Here is a 21,533-nt window from a genome sequence, read left to right as displayed (position 1 = left end):
GAAAGTTAAGTGAGTTATGTCCAAGATTATTCAGCTAATGCTATGAGATGAGTGAGGATAAGCTGATCCAGAGTCCTAAATTTAGAAGGCCTCTTTTGGATAGGGAGGTGGGGGAATGTGTTAAGCTGTTGGAAGTGCTGGGAAACTCAAAGGTGTCGGACTGTCAGTTTCTTCAAGGGATGAGTTATAGTGGAAGGAGTGCAGGAATGGGAGGTTCACTGTGAACTTTTTCTTTTCAGATTTATTAAGGGCAGGTGGATGGAAATGGTTGTAAAGGTTTGTGGGGCAACCCTGTTCCTCCAAGGGTAGAAGCCTTTGTGTGGCTAGTGGCTATGGATAATATTTTTACTATAGATCACCTTAAAATCAGACGTTTCAGCCTGGAAAGTGTCTGATGTGCAAAGAGAAAGGAAACAATTATTCACTTTTTCTTCTCTTATAGAGTTGCCTAGTTTTTTCTGGAAGTTTTACTCCGCACTTTTTGGAATGCAAGTTTTTCAACCAAGGTTCCCGGGTGAAAATTTTTCTTAGAGGCCATCACTAAAGAGTGAGTAAGAAAGCTAAAGTGGTGTGGAGCTGTATCATTTGCTGTATGTTGGACCATCTGGAAAGAAAGAAACAGAAGAGTGTTTGAAGATAAGCAGTGGAAGATTGTGGCAGCCATTGGAAAGTCTGTTGTAGATTGGGTGCTTATGTTACCTGAAATTGCCCTAGTCTGCCATTCAGAACTAGGGGCTAATATTTGGGTTGTACTTGAATTACAAAACTGTAATTCTGATAACTTTCTTTGATTGTTTTGCTCAGTGTTTCCTCAACATCTGAATGATTGTAATCATCTTCTTTTTATTTTTAAAGAAAATTTTTCTGTTTATTGTAAAAAGAAAAAAAGAACATTGTTTCCAGAGAACACCCAGCATGAGCATGAGAAGACACATCAGGATCCATGATCATGAGAGTTTGGCAAAAGTTTTAGTGTGGGCTTCAAACTTGATGCAACCCTCCTTTATCCTGTCTCGGGACTGGTGGTGTAAGACAAACTCACACAGAGTTATTGCATTAATATAATTAGCAACACAAAACTTGTTGAAAACAATTTAATAGTTTTTACTGCACTGGGGAATATGTCAAGTCTTATTTGATGTCAATACCAGAAATGGAAATTTGTTGTGGAGTGGAACCATTAGGAAATACTTGCATATTTTAAACCATGGTTTTTACAGTACATACTATAACAAATCTGTATGTGTTTAGAAATCTAAATAAATTTGGTAAGATATAAATATTGAGAAATGACACTAGTTTCAAAATAACTAGACATAAACATGATCATAGTTGTCAAGGTGTCACCTAGGTGGGTTACAAGGTGCCTGCCTATGCAACAAAAATCACAAGACAGGTGCCATATTATGATATCATTACTATGGCTGTATCCTATTAGTATGTATGAATACATTATATTTTATATATGTATATATGTATCACTTACAAGGTTTAAAATGTCGAAGTCGATGGAAATGTCGCTTGACAAAATATAGGACATATGTCAGAAATATTGGAAATGTCGAGGGGAAATATTGTAAAAATTAGAGACAGGAAGAAGAAAAATATTGTATCCTATTAGTATGTATAAACACAATGGCTAATGGCAGGAAGAAGAAAATTCATATTTGAAAATTGGTGCTTGATGGAGTAACAATCACATATCCAAATGAGATAGGTGGGGCCTTTAAGGAGCATTTCAAATCTATCTTTAGGAAACCCCTGAAATCCTGAATGAGAGAGTGTGGCTCCAAGGTCTTGAGTGGACTAGAATACCAAATGATATCAAGAATTGGTTGAAGTGGAGTTTTGAGTAGGAGGAAATTAAGGAGGCTGTTTTTTCTATGGGTAGGTTTAACCAAGGCACTAGGGCTGGACGGTTTCACAATGGCTTTCTACCAAGATTGTTGGGACATTTTGGGAGAGGCATCACGAATCCAGGTCTACATTCAACTTTTATTGCTTTGGTGCCCAAGAAGGTTGATGCAGCCCATCCTTGTGAGTTTAGGCCAATTAGTTTGGTGACTAGCTTATACAAAATAATAGCCAAGGTTCTGTCTTTAAGAATTAGGTTAGTCCTCCCTTTAATCATTTCACCTAACCAAGGGACCTTTGTGATGAATAGGCAAATCACTGATCAAATCCTAATTGCTAATGGAAGTGTGGAGGGAATGAAAAAAGTAGGAAAGAAAGGATTAATTTGTAAGTTGGGTTTGAAAAAAAAAAGCCTGACTTGGTAGACTGGTTATTCTTGTTGGAAGTTATGTGGAGTTTTGGGTTTTGGGTTAAGATGGTGCAAGTGGATAATGGGGTGTATTAGGTCTTGCCATTACTCTCTCTTGGTGAACGGAACAATGGTGGCTTTCTTTTCGGCTCTAAGAGGAATTAAACAAGGGGACCCCCTCCTCCTTTATCTTTAGTTGTTGAGGTCCTTGGGAAATTAATCTCTAAGGTGGATTCACAAGGATTAGTTATGGGGTGGAAAGTAGGTCATGATGGGATACCAATTACACACTTGCAATTTGCAAATGATACAATCATGTTTTGTGAAAGAGGGAATAAGAGGTGGATTAGGAATCTTAAGTTAACAATCCAGCTTTTTGAACAGATTTCCAATTTTAAAGTGAATTTTAAGAAGAGTTGTATTGTGGGTATAAATATGGATGAGAGGAGATGTCAGAATGTGGAAATATTTTGGGATGTGGGCTTTCTCAATGGCCAATGAAATACTTTGGCCTACCTCTAGGGGATAATCCAAGAAAGAGTAGCTTATGAGATCCTATAGTTGAGAGGTTTGCTAAAATCCTTGCCTCTTGGAAGAAGAGGTACTTGTCTTTAGGGGGAAGGATCACTTTGATAAGGTCCACATAAGCAAACCTGCCTATTTATTACATGTTAGTGTTCAAGATGCTAGTAGAGTGTGGGGAGGAAATTGGAAAGATTGATGAGGGATTTTTTGTGGGAGCCAGGGGAGGAGAAGAGGGACCATAGAGTTAGCTAGGAAGTGGTTTGTAGGAGTAAGGAGTCTAGTGGCCTAGGGTTACTTAGGTAACTTTTTGGAAAGGAATGTGGCTTTACTGGGTAAAAATGGTTGTGGAGATTACCTGCGGATAAAGATAAACTATGGGCAAAACTGGTTATAAGCATTCATGGGCTTCTGGCCAATGGTTGGGATGCTAGAGTGCACTATAGGGCTATTGGTGCCTCCCCTTGGAAGGCCATTCATGTTGTTCTGCCTTTTGTTCTTGCCTTTTGTCAGGTATGATCTTTGTTTTGGAACCAATAAAAAATTCTGGGTACAAATTTGGGTGGAGAACCTTTCTCTGAAAGATAAATTTCCTTGTATGTTTGCCTTCTTGAGATACAAAGATGAGTCTGTGTCTACCTTGTTCCCTCAGGCTTAAGAAGTGGCTTTAATTGGGCTTTGGGTTTGCGAAGGGATGTAAGGGATCTAGAGCTAAATGATGTCTTGGATTTGCTTCAGGTCCTTGAAGGGGTTTTTGTGGATCCATCTTGCTCTAACAGTTATACCTGGACTCTCTCCTTTGATGTTTTCTCTTGTGCCTCGTTCTTCAAGGCTCTAAACCAGCTCTCTATTAGTTTGGGTTGTCCTTTTCCTATTAAGGAGGTTTGGTGTAAACCTATTCACCCAAGGATTGGAGGCTTTTATTGAGAGGTCTTCCTAATACTTGTGTGATCTTATCCAATTAAAAAGACCCAAGTGGTGCTTATCCCCAAATCGCTGTACTCTCTATATGGCTAATGGAGAAACTTGCCTTCACTTATTAATCTTCTACCTCTTTGTTAAAACTGTTTGGGAATGATTTTTCTCACTGTTTGGGTGTAGGTGGAATTGCCCACCTAACATGCAAAGCCTGTATACTTCTACCTTCTTTGGATGGCCTAAGAAAAAAGGAAGAGTGTTGTGGAGATGTACAAGGGCTGTGGTGAGTTGAAATATTTGGGAAGAATGAAACTCTAGAATATTTTCAGATATGGAAAGAAGCAAAGAGTTAATTATTGAGACCATCCTGATTGGGGCGGTTCATTGGGTCAAAACACTAAAGCTATTTGCTGACTTTCTTCAGTTGATATTATGAAGAACTGGAAGGAAGTGGCTTCTTCTGACTCACATCAGGCCGAGTTGAGGCCTTTATGGTTTCCCCCACTTAATGATTATATTAAGTTAAATTTTAATGGAAGTAGTGCAGGTAATCGAGGTCCTTCCAGTATTGGTGGGGTATTTAGAAATAAAGAAAACAAAGTTATTGGCATATATCAGGTCCAATTAGTGTAGGAGACTCCTTAAGAGCTGAGAGACTGGCTGTGATGGAGGAAGTGCAAAAGGCAAAGGATATGAATGTGAAAAAGCTGATTATAGAAGGTGATTCAAAGTTGGTAGTGAATTGGCTGCAAAAGAAGGGGAGTGGTTTCTGGATATTCAGAGGTGAGGAGAAGAAATCCAAGTGGCTAACTCAAGATATGGAGGTGAAGGTTTGTTGTGTTAAAAGAACTGTTAATGCTTTTGCTGATGCTCTAGCAAAACAAGGGGTGGAAAGGAATCATGTTTTGGGCACAATTGTAATCTGTAATTTGTTTTTCCGGTGAGGAGAGTTAAGAAAGGGTTTTTTTATCAATAACAGAAATCTTCATTGAATTCGATTAAGAATGTTGAAATAATTTAGTTATTTGTGTTAGGGTCTGTTTGGTTAGTTAAAGCCTTTTTTTATTTTCTGTTATTGTACTTCACTTACAGTAGGGGCACAGGTGTCTTTTCCCTTCTTATTTCTGTCGCCCTATATAATATAATAGAAGTTGGCGCCGCCAGCACTGTTCCATTGCTCCAAACCTTTTCTTCTCTTCTCTTCTTCCTCATTTTTCAATCGGATTTATTGCCAAGATGGTATCAGAGCAAGGTTGTTGAATCTGGGCGACCAAGTTTTCTCTTCAAGTTGCTGAATCTGGGCAGAACAGAGGATTGAATCTGGGCTGATCAAATCAGATCCGCAACTGGTACAACCCAAAGGTTTTTTTTTCTTTTATTTCTTTCCTTGGTCGTGTACCAAGTGGAGAACAAATGAATCCAAACCACTGAATGTCAGCAGACTTTTGTGAGGGTTATACCTCTTTTATTTGTTGGATCGTGTGATCCTGTACCTATGAAAAGGTGATTGTAGGTCACAGATGACCTGTTTTCTCTGCTCGTTAGTCTGATTTCATGTGCGTTAGGATCTCTCTTATTGATTAATGCTGTGGAACTTACTGGAAAACCAGTAGACTGGGACTGTTCTTCATGCAGATCTGAAAATCAGTCTCGTCATAGTTCTTCTTTGGAAATTGGTGCTGTTTTTTGTGCTCAGATTAAGTCTAGAACTGAATTGTTGTGTGTGGAGTTTTTGTCGATATAAGGAGGGATCCTAAGTTGAGAGTTTAGATAAAAAACTCTGTGTTTACCATGTCGTCTGAGAATTCTGCTACTTCAAAGATTTCAGGGAGCCACAATGGAGTGAGTGGGGGAATGGATATGAATTTCCCCATGGTTGTTATTCCCTTTGATAGTCTGAACTACCTTGAGTGGTCTAGGGGAATAAAACTCTACATCACTGCTAGGGCGAAAATAGGATACATCAATGGGAGAGTGAAGGAACCGAAGAACGGTAGTGCTGAATATGATAGGTGGAACTAAGAGAATAGTATGGTGATGTCATGGCTCTTGGTTTCCATGCTGCCACAGGTAAGGAAGACATTTATGTGGGCTGAAACTGCTTGTGAGATATGGGAACAAGCAAAGTCCACCTATTCAGAGCAGAGACACTATGCCAAGATATACCGACTGCAAACTGAATCCTCTACTTGCAAGCAGGGGGAGAGGAGTCTCTCGATGTACTATTCTGATTTGACATCGATATGGAAAGAACTTGATCACTACTAGAATGTGAATTGGAAGTGTGATGAAGATTCAAAGGCATATAAGTCACTTGTATCTCAGCAACGTGTCTTTGCCTTTCTCCTAGGGTTGAATCCTTCATATGAGTCCATCAGGGTGCAGATCTTGGGTAGTAAAGACTTGCTATCAGTTCAGGAGGTGTATGCCTTAGTGCAGTCAGAAGAGACTAGAAGAAGTGTGATGAATTGTGCAGAGGGGGAGTCAGTTGCCCTAGCTGTCCGGGGAAATTCAGATACAAATGTCGGAGGTGCTTTTAAGAAAGGTGATTCTTAGAAAAGAACAGATGATAAGAGTAAACTTTGGTGCACTCACTGCCAGAAGACAAGACACACCAGAGATACATGTTGGGATCTCCATGGAAAACCTAAATGGGCACAGGACTTGGGTAAGAAGTCAACACCTGATCAGGGCAAGAAACCAAATCAACAGAATCAGAAAAAGTATAACTCAGCTAATATGGCATCTCAAGAGACTAGTCCATTGGTAACTTAGGAGAGGCATCCCAGTTCTGACCCTAAGGAAGAAATTATCAACTCCTTTCGTGACCATTTGGAATTGTATGGTAGGACTCTCCGCCAGATGGATTCTGGTCCTACTCCCTCTACCTCTTTCGCGTCTACATTAGGTAACGCTGCCACTGCCTTCCATGTGCCATCTCATACCATTGATTCTCCTTGGGTTATTGACTCCGGAGCCTCAAACCACATGACCGGTAAGTCAAATTTATTTCCGACATATAACCTTCTCTCTAGGAGAGATAAGGTAAGACTAGCTAATGGTTCTTTCTCTACCATAGCTGGCCAAGGCACCATACCTCTCCCACTCGGCCTTACCCTTTCTAATGTACTGCATATTCCGAAATTACCTATAAATTTGTTGTCCATTAGTAGTATTACTCACTCCTTGAACTGTTCAGTCACTTTCTTTCCGTCTTCATGTGTGTTTCAGGATTTGGCCTCGGGGAAGACGATTGGTAGAGGAAGCATGGTGGATGGTCTCTACGTGTTGGAGAACAAACCTGGTCTTGTGGCTACAGAGTCCACGAGTTTGTCCAGTGAGAGTCAAGCCTATTTATGGCACAGTCGGCTTGGTCATCTTTCTTTTGAGTCATTAAAAGTTATGTTCCCAAAGTTGTTTGAGTCCTTGTCATTGAGTCAGTTACAATGTCAGGCATGTCAATTGAGTAAACATTTTAAAAGTTCTTTTCCTTTGAGAAATAAAAATCTGAATTTCCATTTCATATTGTTTATTCTGATGTTTGGGGCCCTGTTACTCTACCTACTGAGGCTGGATATAAGTACTTCATTACCTTGATTGATGATTACTTTAGATACACTTGGGTTTACCCTATGCGATCTAGAGAAGAAGTGCCAAAAATTGTGAAAGACTTTCAACACATGGTGTTCACTCAGTTCCAAACTAAAATCCATATCTTCCAGTCGGACAATGCGAAGGAATACTTCCATAGTGATCTCACGGAGTTTTTTGCTTCGAGCGGATCACTTCAACGAAGCTCTTGTGCTAGGACACCCCAATAAAACGGTCTTGCTAAACGAAAGAACTGTCACCTTCTCGAAGTAGCTTGTGGCTTATTAATTCATATGAATGTGCCAAAATGTTTTTGGATGGATGTAGTTTTGTGTGCTACATACATCATCAACCGTATGCCATCTCGGTTACTAGAGTATAAGGCCCCACATCAGCTTCTGTTTCCTACAGCTCCGTTGTCCACCATTCCGATGCGTGTTTTTGGGTATCGTTGCTTTGTCCATAACTTGTCCCCTACTCGAGGTAAGTTTGATCCTTGGGCTATTCCTTGCGTTTTCCTTGGTTACCCTTTATCTCAAAAGGGGTATCGTTGCTATGATTCTACCTCTCACCAGTACTATGTCTCCATCGATGTATCCTTCTTTGAGAATCAACCTTTCTTCTCGGTTTCTCCTCAAGGGGAGAGTAGGGTTGAGGAGAAACAGGCGGTTCAAACTCAACTACCTCTTCTACCCGATCCTTCGTTCCGTGTCTTTCATCGCTGCCATAAAAGCCAGCAAAGTTCAAGAGCCGTGGAACTTGACACTATGCAACCAACATCATCGGATTTTCCAGAGGCAGATCCTTCTCATCAGCCAGGTACACTTGCTCCTATTGATATGCCTGTTCCTCTCAATATTGATTCCCCTGTCATTAATGATCTTGATGTTCCTATTGCTAAGAGAAAGGGTGTTAGATCTTGTACTACTAATCATCCTATGATCACATTTCACCTTTCACCTTTGATCACATTTCACCTTCATTCACCTTCATTCCGTGCATTCCTCTCTTCTGTGGACAGTGTCTCCATTCCTAAGAATGTGGTAGAAAGTTTATCCAAACCTGAATGGATAGATGCAATGCAGGAAGAAATTGATGCATTACACAAAAATGACACTTGGGAGTTGGTGGATCTTCCTGAAGGGAAGGAACCAGTGGATTGCAAGTGGGTGTTCACAGTGAAACACAAGGCTGATGGAACTGTTGAAAGGTACAAGGCTAGACTGGTAGCAAGAGGTTTTACACAGGTATATGGAGTGGACTATGCAGAGACTTTTGCTCCAGTAGCCAAGATGAACTCTATTAGGATTCTTCTTTCATTGGCAACAAATCTTGACTGGGAACTTCACCAATTGGACATAAAAAATGCTTTCTTGAATGGTGACTTGGAAGAGGAAGTGTACATGACCCAATCTCCGGGTTTTTGTGCCAAAGGTAGTGAACAAAAAGTGTGCAGGTTAAAAAAATCTTTATATGGGTTGAAACAATCACCTCGGGCCTGGTTTAGTAAGTTCCACTTAGCAGTTCAACAGATGGGGTTCAAACAATGCCAATCAGATCACATTCTATTTGTGAAAAAAGGTGAAGGGAAAATTGCAACTCTAATTGTGTATGTGGATGACATTGTGATCACAGGAGATTGGGAGGCTGAAATACAGAGACTAAAAAAATTCTTAGCCACTCAATTTAAGGTGAAAGATCTAGGCCCCTTACGTTATTTCCTTGGAATTGAAGTTGCCCGCTCTCACAAGGGCATCTTTATTTCCCAATGGAAATATGTACTAGATCTACTAGAAGATACAGGCAAGTTGGGGGTAAAACCAATTGACTCACCAATTGAATCTAATCATCAGCTGGGAGGCAGTCAGGAAGAATTTTTGAAAGATGTGAAGAAGCTCCAGAGACTTGTAGGGAGACTCTTGTATTTTTCTATGACCAGGCCTTATATATTGCTTATGCAGTGGGTGTCCTTAGTCAGTTCATGCACAATCCTAGGACAACTCACTTTGAAGCTGCAGAGAGGATCCTTAGATACCTCAAGAAGTTTCCCGGAGCTGGTTTGTTGTTCCAGAAACATGGACACTTAAAGGTGGAAGTATATACTGATGCTGATTGGGCAGGGGTAGTTGATGATCGAAAGTCTACCAGTGGGTATTGTGCCTTTGTAGGAGGAAACCTGGTCACATGGAGAAGTAAAAAACAAAGTGTGGTGGCTTGATTTAGTGTTGAAGCAGAATATAGAGCGATGTCTCATGGGGTTGCTGAAATCATGTGGATAAGAAATCTGTTAGGTGAACTGGGTTTTACAGTGAGCAACCCTATGTCACTCTACTGTGACAATAAAGCTGCCATCAATATTGCTGCTAATCCAGTCCTGCATGATAGGACGAAACACATTGAAGTGGACAAGCATTTTATTAGAGAGAAACTTGTAAATGGAGGAGTGTGTACTCCATATGTCAGCTCAGAAGAACAACTTGCAGATATCTTCACCAAAGGTCTTCATCATGTGCGGCACAATGATTTGTGTGACAAGTTGGGCATGATTAACATCTATGCTCCAACTTGAAGGGGAGTATTGAAATAATTTGGTTATTTGTGTTAGGGTCTGTTTGGCTAGTTAAAGCCTTTTTTTATTTTCTGTTATTGTATTTCACTTACAGCAGGGGCACAAGTGTCTTTTCCCTTCTTATTTTTATCGCCCTATATAATATAATAGAAGCTGGCGCCGCCAGCACTGTTCCATTGCTCCAAACCTTTTCTTCTTCCTTTCTTTCTTCTCTTCTCTCTTCTTCCCTTGTCTTCTCTTCTTCCTCATTTTTCAATTGGATTTATTGCCAAGAATGAAAATATTACAAATAAGCGGAGGGAGGTAAACTATCTTAACTTCCCCATAAACAAAGAAAAGAAAAAGTATAGAGTTAGAAATAAGCCCAAAAAAAGAATCCCTATTCACCCCTTGCTTAGCTAGCCCATCAACATAGGAATTTGTAGTTCTTTTCACCTAGTTATACTTTATCTCAACATCCCTTGCCAACCAGTTGAACTTTTTCCTCTCATTGCTGTATTTCCACATTCCAGGCTTATCTTCCTTTAACCAATTTACCACTACCTTCGAATCACCTTCAATAATCAGCCTCCTAATATTCAGGTCTCTTGCCCGTTGAGTCCCTTCCAAGGCTGCTAAAATCTCAGCCCTAAGAGAGTCACCCTCACCAATTGGGCTAGAGACAAGGGCTAAGGCATTCCCTTCCTCATTTCTGAAAATTCCCCCAATACCTAATAGCCTTGGATTCCCAATGCTACTGCAATCAAAATTCAACTTTATATAAACCAGCAGGAGGGGGAACCCAAGGACTTATGACCCTTTTAACCTGGGCATAAGCCGTAGAACTTTCTTTTCTTTCCATCTTCTCCACAAATCATCTGCAGTAAAGTCTGGAAACAGGTCTAGGAGTTTCTTTCTTCCCACAACTCTATTAAGTTCTCAGCATTCCTCTCCTTATCTAAAAAAAATCCAAGAGTTTCTTTCTTCCCACAAGGACCAACACACAACTGCCCTAATACTCCACATTATCCCCCTTCTTTTCACCGGCCAACTGAAAAAGGATGGAGAGAACAAACTCTGTACATTCAATGCAGGGCTCCAACTACACCCGAAAAGGGATAAAGCCCAATCCCAAACAACTTTTTCATAATGGCAAGACACTAATAAGTAGTACCTATTCTCCTCATCTGCTTTGCAAAGAATACACTTGTGCGGGGATAAACAAGTCTTGGGTCTTTTTCTTTGAAGAAGATCATCAATGTTGATTCTTTCTATGAAAGATTCTCAACAAACACTTCCATCCTGAGGAGGGATAGGCTTGCACCATATCTCTTTAACAGGGAAAGACATCCCGAGGGAAGTGGATTGTTGGGTTAGGGTTTTAAAGAAAGAAACACAAGAGTAAGAGCCTGAGGGGGAGGGGGTCCAAATTCTACAATCTTCCTTCTGAGGATCCAGAAAAACATTTTCAAGCAATGCCAAAAGGGACATAGTGTTTTCTAAATCTATATACCTAACCGCCCTTCTCAAGTTCAGATTCCACCCATAACCAGAGGTTGCATATGAGGGGACTATAAAAGATGAAATGGGCACATTTTGTAGATCAAAGAGAGCATACAAAAAGGGGAACTGGATCATCAAAGGAGAGTCCCCTACTCAAGTTTGTTCCTAGAATTTGGTAAGGTTACCTGAGTTCAAGTCATACCTGGTTCATTGGGAGAAAACTGGAAGAAGGTTATGGATGGCTTTCCAAGGAGAGGTGCTTGTAGTCCTTTCCATGATTCCGGTATCCCAGCCATTGCCCTCCATCCAATGAATGCTAGCCACTATCTTTGCCTACAATTTATCCCTTTCTAAAGGAAATCTCCATAACCACTTCCCCAATAATGCCATATCCCTTTTCCTAATATTCCCAATCCCCAATCCTCCTTGCTTCTTGCTTCTAATTACCACTTCCCATCCCACCCTATGGTCCCTCCTTTCCTCTCCTGGCTCCCACAAAAAGTCCCTCATCAACTTTTCCAACCTTTTAGTTACCTAAGAGGGGATCTTAAACACTGACAGAAAGTAAACAGGTAGGTTGGTTAGGGTTGACCTAATTAGTATGATCGTCCCCCTTAAGGAGAGATAGTTCTTCCAAGAAGCAAGCCTTTTCTCAAATCTCTCCACCACTGGGTCCCAAAACCTTCATTTCCTGGGGTTATCTCCTAGTGGCAAGCCCAAGTAACTCATTGGCCAATTTGAAGTTGCACATCCCATAATATATGCACACTCCCTAACTTCCCTTTCCTCCATGTTTACTCCCACTAAACAACTTTTCTCAAAATTCACCTTAAGGTTAGACATTTGCTCAAAAAAGTTGTATAACCAATTTCAGACTTTGTATTCAATTCATATTCCCACCTTCAAAAAATAATTTTGTATCATCTGCATATTGCAAGTGTGTGAGTGGTATCTCCTCCCTTCCTAATCTCCACCCCCTTAATAGATTTCTTGAGTCAACTTTGTGAATCAATCTCCCTAAAACATCTGCAATCAATATAAACAAGAAGGGAGAAAGTGGGCCTCCTTGTCTTATCCCTCTCAATATTGGGAAAAAGTCCACCACTATCCCATTTATCAACACTGAGTAATGACAACTCCTCAAACATCCTTTTACCCATTTACACTATCTGTCCCCAAAACCCAAGTTACTCATCACTTGTAGCAAAAAGGATCAATCCACCAAGTCATAAGCCTTTTCTAGATCCAGTTTACAAACCACTCCTTTTTTCTTTGATTTTTTGAAGGCCTATACACTCTTATTTGCAGTTAGGATTTGGTCTGAGATTTTTCTTCCCTTCACAAAGGCTCCCTAGTTAGGTTCAACAATAGTGGGGAGAACTTGCTTAATCCTGAGAGACAACACTTTTGCAGTTATTTTGAACAGACTGTTGACCAAGCTGATTGGTCTAAAGTTTTTTGGATGTGTGGCATCTCTTCTTTGGTACCAAAGCAATAAAAGTGGAATTCAGCCCCAGATTAATTATCCTCCTGCTGTGGAACTCTTCAAACACTAATACTAGATCCTTCTCCAAGATTTCCCAACAGTCCTGATAGAATGCCATTGTGAACCCATCTGGACCGAGAGCCTTTGTTCTATCCATTGAAAACACTGCCTTCTTTATTTCCTCAACTTCAAACTTCCTTTCTAACCACTCCCTACATTCTGACCCCATATTTGGCCACTCCAATCCCTCTAACCACACCCTCTCATTTAGTAGTCATCTAAATATAGATTTGAAATGGTCTACAAAGGCCCTTGTTATATCTTCTGGATGTGAAATGGTTGATCCCTCAACTTCCAACTTCGATATAAAATTTTTTCTTTTTCTCCCATTTGCCACGGTGTGGAAGAACCTAGTATTGCCATACCCCTCCTTTAACCATTTGCAATGGGATTTTTGTCTCCAACTAATTTCCTCCTTATGCAAGTGATCCTCCAATTGTTTCCTCAAGACCCATCTTTTCTCCTTGTCCCCTTCTCCCATCTTTTCTTTCTTCTAATCTGCCAAACTCCAATAGGTTCCACTCTTTAATCCTAAGTTTCAAGTATTGGGGTTTCTTATGGAATTTCACTCCTTCCCATTCCACTGGGGGGTTACATTGTTCCAACCATTCTTTGACTTTCTTGATAAAGCCCAGATGGGTTAGCCACATGTTCTCAAATCTGAAGGGAGCAGGCCCATTACTCCTTAAATCTTCCTTGCAAATCATTATGGGCCAATGATCGGAAGTAAGTCTAGGGAGTGTTCTAGAGTTAATATTCCCCCAATGTTCTTTCCAATCAGTCAAGAAGAGGAACCTATCTAACATAGAGCAAATTGGGTTCGACTGGAGATTGGACCAGGTAAAGTTATTGTGCAAGTGGGGGATCTCTTTAAGCTCAAAAACTTCCACAAATTGATTAAATTTCCTCATACTTGTCGTCACCCTTTGCCTAGTGTTATTGGTTTCTTCTGAGAACCTCACTGTATTAAAATCCCCTCCAACACACCATTGTCCTTCCCATAAGCCCCTGATGTCTCCCAATTCTTCCCACATATTCTTTCTCTCCCTGTAATCATTGGGGCCATATACATTGGTTAGCACCCATTCAAACACATCCTCCACCTGCTTGAATTTCAGAGACTGAATGGTTTCCTACTAATTCCTCAATCCCCTCCAGTACATCTTCTTTCCACAAAGTCACTATCCCTCCAGAAGCCCCCCATGAAGGAGCAGCCACCCACTTAATCCCCCTAGCTCTCCAAATTCCATCCGTTTGGACTCCTGGGTTAATACCACATCAGGATTGGCCTTCCTTATCACTTCTTTAATTGTTGCTCTTTTTCTTGCACTCCCCAATCCCCTGACATTCCAACTATAATTTCATTTCTACCTCTTCATCTAAGAGTTAAGAAATGTTACCTCTCCTCTTTTGTGTAATTTCCTTATTAATTATAAATGAAATTCTGTTATTGATAAAAAATAATGATTCTACTTTCTCTGACTTATGATACGATTATGATTTTCACAACATTGGTCTAGAATCTTAGGAAATGGAGAGTTGTATCCCTGTTCCCTTATCCCCATCCATGTTGGAACTGTAAATAAGCATCATAAGTTCTAGTATATCCTTACATGTTTCTTTATTGCTTCTGAATCTCATTATATATGAACAGTGTTGGAAAGGCTTTACTTGACATCTGTGCTAGGCATAGAAGACATTGTCCACTTTTTGAATTACATATATAATATGTTACCCTCTTTCACACTATTTCTAAATTCCAATGATTTCAGTTGCACTTACAAATTAAAAGAAAAAGAATATTTGCTGAGATAAAATCATTTACAGGTAATATACTCTTTTGTTGACTGCAAGTCATATCCAAATTAGTAAATTATATCCACCACTTCCAATATATTCATATTTATATTTCAATAAAGAAACGTGCAAGGGTATATTTTTCAAATAGAAAATCAATAATTCATAGCCAATCACTGAAGTGACCCATCTGGATGCTATTCTTAACCCACAATATCTCCCATGTTATAGACAATGATTGTTACTGGAGCACGTTGGTGGAAACATGATTGGCACACAGACCATATTCAGCTTTTAACTTTGGCTATATATGATTATTGGGCTAGGAAATCTTCAGTGCACTTAGAACTGGAGACAGACTCCTTTTGAAACACTTATATGGAGTTGCCCATTTAAGGTCCATATCAGATTGCATCCCCACAAAAAAATACAGCTGTAGGATTGCTGATGCAATCAAAACTAACGGCCTGGATTAGCCTTAACCATTAAGGTCTGTATTTTATTGGCATCTCATAAAAAATACTGCTATAGGCTCATTGATGTAATCAAAAGTTCAAAACTAATGGGCTGCTTGGAAACATGGAAATGACTAAAGCACCAAAGCATGGTTAGTCAAATGCACAATCATTTATTTATTTAGAATACAGTGGTGAACCAATTTCAGTTGCCAAGTCTGGAGTTAGATAACCAGAAAAGGATGACTATAATGTAGGTTCTGCATGTTTATCAAATTTAGTTGCCCTATAATGAGGATACTAATTGGTCTTTGTTTTCACTAGTATGCTGGCAGGTTTTCCTTGAACACTGTTAGAATAGCAAAGTGTAAGCAACAGAGATGTTCATTGGACTTCCAATGTTTTGAAAATTGTAGAAAGTCGGTTCATAAGGAGACCATAATATTGGAATGGAACAGCAAAGGACTCAAAACAATAATTGTGAAAGAGAGAGTATAGTAGATAAAGCATGGAAGAGATTCATTTAGCTGACAGCCTGACATAGCAGTGTCTTGTTGGGTCTTGGGTGACCTGTGATGGAGGTTATTAGGTAATGGAGTTCTTGAATTTTCATCAGTTTCATATTGTACCATACAGACAGAAACTATTAAACTGAGACTTTCAGATTTTTTAATTGGTGAGTGGGGAAACAGAACATGCACATGGACTCCTGTTCTAGAACTATCCAATCTGAGCTTCACAGTTCTGGCCAAACGCACCCTTATGTACAAGGCAAGTTTCTTTTTTTGCTTTACTGCATTATTTTATAAAAATATATTAGATAGATATTGATATATAGTGCTCTTCTGTGGTTGTTTTTTAATTGTGTTTACAGAAAAATGCAGTCCTATTTGAACCTTAGTTGGCTGGCTAGGTTGGACTTGTTCAAGGAAGAAATTGACTGCTTATAAAAGCTGGTAGCATGCATATTAAACTTGTTGAGCAGAACCTGTAACTGAACTGTACAGGTTTCAGTGAGCTAATCAAGGGCCGGTATGAATATTAAGGGTTTCAATGCTTCCATGTGGCCAATCATTTCTATAAATGGCATGTCGAGCCTGGATTTTCCATGATGAACTTGGATGGTTCTCTAAGTGTCCTATGCCAAATAGAGCTCAAGTTGTGGAGAGTCCTCTGTCTATTGGCAAATCATTGAAATGGTGGATAAGGAAGTATAGTGGAGGAAAACAACCTAATTACTTGCAAGGAATGCTCTGATCCTAATAGTGTATCCTATATTATTTTTCTCTTACAGAAATAGATAAGCAAGGAAAATTACGTTTTGAGCCTTGTTAAAATTTCCTTTATTGACTTTTGTTCTAGAGAAACCTACCTCAGTATGACTTTCCTGCTCTCCTGATTTTTTCTTTTATTTATATCTGCTCTTCCATGTGACTGCACCCGAATATCTGAGCTAATCTCAGCTATAATTCTTCTCATCTGGTTCAAAGTACTCGTTATTGTGTGGCCTTTGCAACAGATTTAGATAATGTGCCAGTTGTGTGTCAAGTTCATGTAGCTGAAGGCTTTGCAACGCTATCTTTTGAGGTGCCTATGTTAACCACTGAAGAATGCGATTATATTCTCAATTAGAGCACTTAATTTGGTTGTGTACAAGGCAAACACTTAACCAAATAATTGCCAGAACAGACCAAATAGTAGAATTGCAAGTTCTACCGTGTTGTCTTTTGTCTGCTGAGCAAGGCACCTGGTAGCACTTAGCAGTTAGCAGATGTAGGTTTTTATTGTTGCAAATTTGATGTTATTCATTCTGAATTTGGGAGGAAACTGAAAAAATATTGATGTAATTTAGTTTGGAAAAAAAATCCAATGTAATATTGTCAGATTTGTAAAATATGAAATTACAGTGATTGAACCAGGAAAAAAAATACAGGACTCACAATCCTTCTATGTACAAGTAGACGCACAATGCATCTGGAATTCCTTTGGTTGTGCCAAAGACCAAGTTTCAGAAAGAGTGCATGTGCATATGGTGCCTTCCTACAAAATACAAATCAGTCACAAGTCTTGGATAATTCTTTCTTCATGGGGTTGGGCTGTTTACATTTCTTCATCAGGTTCATGACTCGACAAGGGATTCATCTGCTAGCATGTCCAGCATCTTGCCATGGTGGATGGTGTCTTTATCTTCAAGACATGAATGAATTTTTATGAGCATTATGATACATAATACCGATCCAAGGAAGATCTTTAGCCGGTCTAGTATAGTAATGCTGAATTGCTGATGGACTGGTAAGCAATCTCAGGCTGGCCCATTGCCAATTTGTCACAACACCAGGTAACAGGGGAGTCCGGTTTGGCTCCCCACTGAGCAGACCCCACGCGCGCCCCACTGCATCTCAGTGTGCATTGGGAATGTCTCCTCTACTTGTCATGGGGAGATGTTCCCATTGAACTGGGATGTGCTATGGGCACGTTCTGTGGGGGGCCAATGCAATCACATAATGACTCTGGATTTGCTCAGAATGCACCTCACACGAACCTCAGCATGTGGCAACCGTGCAATGGGAACATCTCCCCAGAATGACAGCATACAAATACGCGAGATATTTCTGATGTGCAGTTGCAAGTGCTTGGGAATATCTCCCCAGAATGACAGCATACAACCATGCGAGATATTTCTGATGTGCACTGGCAAGTGCTGTGAGGCGCGCTACGTGATGAGTAACAAATCCGAATTCTCACATAACAGGGAGCTAGTCATTACTCATTAGGGATGCAAACGGATGGGATCGGATTTGAATCTGATCTAACACTGTTTATGCTGGATCCCATCTGATCTGATAGGATTTTATTTGAATTCGAATTCTATTGGTAAGTCAGATCTTTAGATCTGATTCGATCCGACTTGTTTTCTTTAAAAATTAATAAATTATTAAAAGAAAATTAAATTACACTAATTTAAATAAACAAAAAATACAAGTATTTTTTAATTATTTTCATTATATATATGCATACTTTTTATAAAAAAAAAAGTAATATAATAAATTTATAATTATATAATACATGTTGGATCGGATGGAAGGGGGTGTGATCCAAATCCAATCTGAAGATTTGAACATGAATGATTCAAATTCAACCAAATAGAACCGGATCATGATCCGACCCCTACTAGTCATTGTGCTAAACGGTAATTAGAATATCTAATATAAACTGAAAGTATGAAAATAATTCGCTTAATCTGTAATCCAGGGATGGGAACATGAAGTGACTATAGGTTGGCTACGAAGTTGAGGCTGCAAAACTTTGGAATCAGATAGAATTTGGATACATCCCTATCTGATCCAAATCCGACAATATTACAATGTAAATACATTTGTTCACATGAAATTGATACATATTTCATATTTGTCAGCAAAAGCCATTTCTAGCTTATTTTATTAATAATACACAATATTCCGATCGTTTACCGATTCTCTTCTTATGAGCTCATTGATGCATCTCAGCGTTGTAATCAAGCAGTTCATTTGCTTAATAGCATAATACTTCAATCACCTGATCCTCCACACTTGACTGACTTCCTAAGTTTATTAATTGTTTCAGAGATGTAATTCGTTGATGAAAAACAATTGAGGACATGTAATATGCAAACGGAATGAGATCCAATCTTTTCCAGCCTGTCCATGTCACATGTCAGTGTCCTCTCACTCAGGCCCAATCTCCTGTCGACGGAAACTTTGCTCACATAACATCGTAGTCACACATGGAGAACATCTCATCTTCATATATAGTATCATTTGCTCTATACACATGCTCTTCAGCCAAAATTGTGTGACTGACAGAGGCGGAGGATTAATAAACTAAGGGTCTGTTTGGATTGCAGGAATAGAGGTTTGGAATTGGAACTAGAATGGGCCAACTGCTTGGTTGGGCGGAATCGAAATCCTATTCCCATTCCTGGTGGAATGGCATCCGTTCATTTGAAGGAATGGTCATTCCCTCTCCCTCCGGAATGAAATCCCATTCCACCTTATTCTAATTTCCAATCCTACTCTTGTCTGAACCAAATAGACTGAGAATAGACCATTCCAATTCCAACTGTAAACCAAATGCACCTCTTGATTTCCCTTTTAATTTTACATTAAAAAGAGGAAAACCAAATGTAGAATTATGCATCCCACTCTCTCGTTGGGAAATAAGCCCGAATAATTGTTTCTTAAGAAAATCAGCCCATTTTGAATAAGCTCAAAATGTTGGCTTTTTTTCAAACACATTTTGAAAAGTATTTTGTTGTGTTTTTGGTCCATCTTGGCCCACCACATAATTTTCAAAATACCTGTACTACCCCTTTTGAAAGAAACACTTCTTCACTAAGATTTACAACTACATAAAAAAATTGAAAATCATAATAAATAAATACCCCCCCCACCCTTATGATTTTGGATATGTTCAATATCTTGATAGAGAGAACTGGTTAAACTTGCATGATTGTAGTTTGAAAAGAAATACTGATTTTACGTGTAACAGTGCCTGAAGAATCCGATGCCACCACTCAACACATGTTTTGCTGGATATGATCCCATCCATATGGGGGCCATTTTATGAACGGTCCAGATCTTTGTGGAGGTATAGACATACTATTATGTCAACAATGCACAGCATCTTCGTCACTGACCCAAAAATAGTCCAATTTTCCATGCAAAAGAGATCATCAGATTCACAGGATATTGACATATTGTTTGATTACAAATCACAATTTGTCAAGACTCACGGTCATAGGCAAGCTTTTCAATCAATAATATATTAACGCATTTTAAATGTAGAATAGACTTAAAATTGTTGAATCTATCAATTATAGTTATAAAATGGACATTGATATGCAACTACAGGTCTTAACCTTGACTATAGTGATGGATACATTTACTGTCTAGGAACGGCGTTGTGGCATTCTCTTTGACTACTGTTTTAACTTTTCTCTTTCTCTCTCTAGTAAGCTAGGTTTGATTTGAAGGAAAAAATAGGGAAATGAAAGAAAATGTAGAGAAACTTTTACAAATTTTGTATAAGTTTTCTTGTTTTTCCTTATTTTTTCCTTCAAACGAAACACAACTTATAGGTAAAATCTATAGCGCATTTGTTGCACGCACCATGCAACAAAAGATGTAGATGAATGGTATATGTGGATCATATATCTTGTTAAATCTTGGATCATATGTCTTTAATGTGATTGATTGAAATCTGAATATTTGTTTCTTGAAACTAACAATAAAATGATATTTAAAACATAGAAATATCTATAATGTCGGAACAACTTTGATCAATCAGACCTTTGATGAATACCAACTGATAATAGATAGACCCAAATGGTTTCAGTAGATTCAATCAAACCGTTGATTAAAGCATTAGACTACTAGTGAAGAATATGACTTGGACCAGTAAAGTAAAGAGTGATTAGCCATCTTATGACCAATTCAAATAATTTGATTATTAACTAGACGGCAACAATGAGGTTACTCAATGTGAGTTTTCAGACTACGACCTCTGTCCTGACTCCTGACCAAGTCTGTCTTTAGCCTGAATTTGAATGCATTTATGAGAAAAAAATATCAAGACAGACTTGCTCACATTGATGATGAGCTTGAATATTTTATCTTTCTTCTTATACTGCAATTTCCTGTTGACAATTTGGAGCTTGTATCACTCTTTTTCTTGTCTTGTAGCCAATGAGCTATGTTTTCATGCCCATAAGTTCTCTAAAAATATCATTACAGCATGTCAGCATCATTGTCTTAATCATCAGTCGCTCTTTGAGTTTATTTGATGGATTCCATTTCTGTTCTACATGTTCAAGGTTTTATCTCTCTTTAATTATAATCATCTTAAACAACTAATTAGGATGATGTAAGTCAGTCTACTATCAATTACCTTTCAATTCAGTGATTATCCAATTTACAAAAACAAAAACTGTAAAACCAAAATTTTTCAGTAGGTGATAATGACTATCAAACATTAGGTTACATCACTACCAATGGTGATCAATTAATGGGCTGGGTCTGTAAATGACCTTTGGCCCAAAACCCAACTTAATTGGAGTAGTAGGAAAATCCATAACCATATGGGATAAAGTATGAAACTTGTTCTCCACATTTATTAAGCAATCTCTGAAAGATGGATGAATAATATATAAGACATGCTATTCAAAGAAAATTGCCTCTGAGTCTTGTCAAAACTCAAGGTAGGGCTTCTCCATGTGGAATTGAAATGGCAGACTTAATAATGGATCTCCCATGTATGATATTTTATTAATGATGACGAAAAGAAACTACACAACAGAGGGTCCCATCTGATGGATAATATGAATTTAGGCCCGTTTGTTTCGTAGGAATAGGG

General features: G+C 38.9%; 1 protein-coding gene across 11 annotated transcripts in view; it reads left to right on the top strand.

Annotated features, from left to right (window-relative positions):
* LOC104586925 (ubiquitin-protein ligase) overlaps positions 1 to 15,914 on the top strand; it is a 108,085-nt gene extending 92,171 nt beyond the window's left edge. For 8 of the 11 annotated variants that reach the window (XM_019195936.2, XM_019195935.2, XM_019195938.2 and 5 more), the window contains one exon: positions 15,468 to 15,914. In XM_019195936.2, the coding sequence (XP_019051481.1) occupies positions 15,468 to 15,641 (174 nt within the window). In that variant the 3' untranslated portion in view covers positions 15,642 to 15,914. The remainder of the gene's footprint in view (positions 1 to 15,467) is intronic. The other 3 variants (XR_002022085.2, XR_002022086.2, XR_002022084.2) reach the window with 3 other exon arrangements.
* Positions 15,915 to 21,533: the final 5,619 nt, after the last annotated feature.

The sequence above is a fragment of the Nelumbo nucifera genome, chromosome 2 (genome assembly GCF_055504915.1).
Source record: "Nelumbo nucifera cultivar China Antique chromosome 2, China Antique-T2T, whole genome shotgun sequence".
In the NCBI taxonomy this organism is placed as follows: domain Eukaryota; kingdom Viridiplantae; phylum Streptophyta; class Magnoliopsida; order Proteales; family Nelumbonaceae; genus Nelumbo; species Nelumbo nucifera.
The sequence above is the reverse complement of the archived record's forward strand: the minus strand, read 5'-3'. Positions and strand labels throughout refer to the sequence as shown.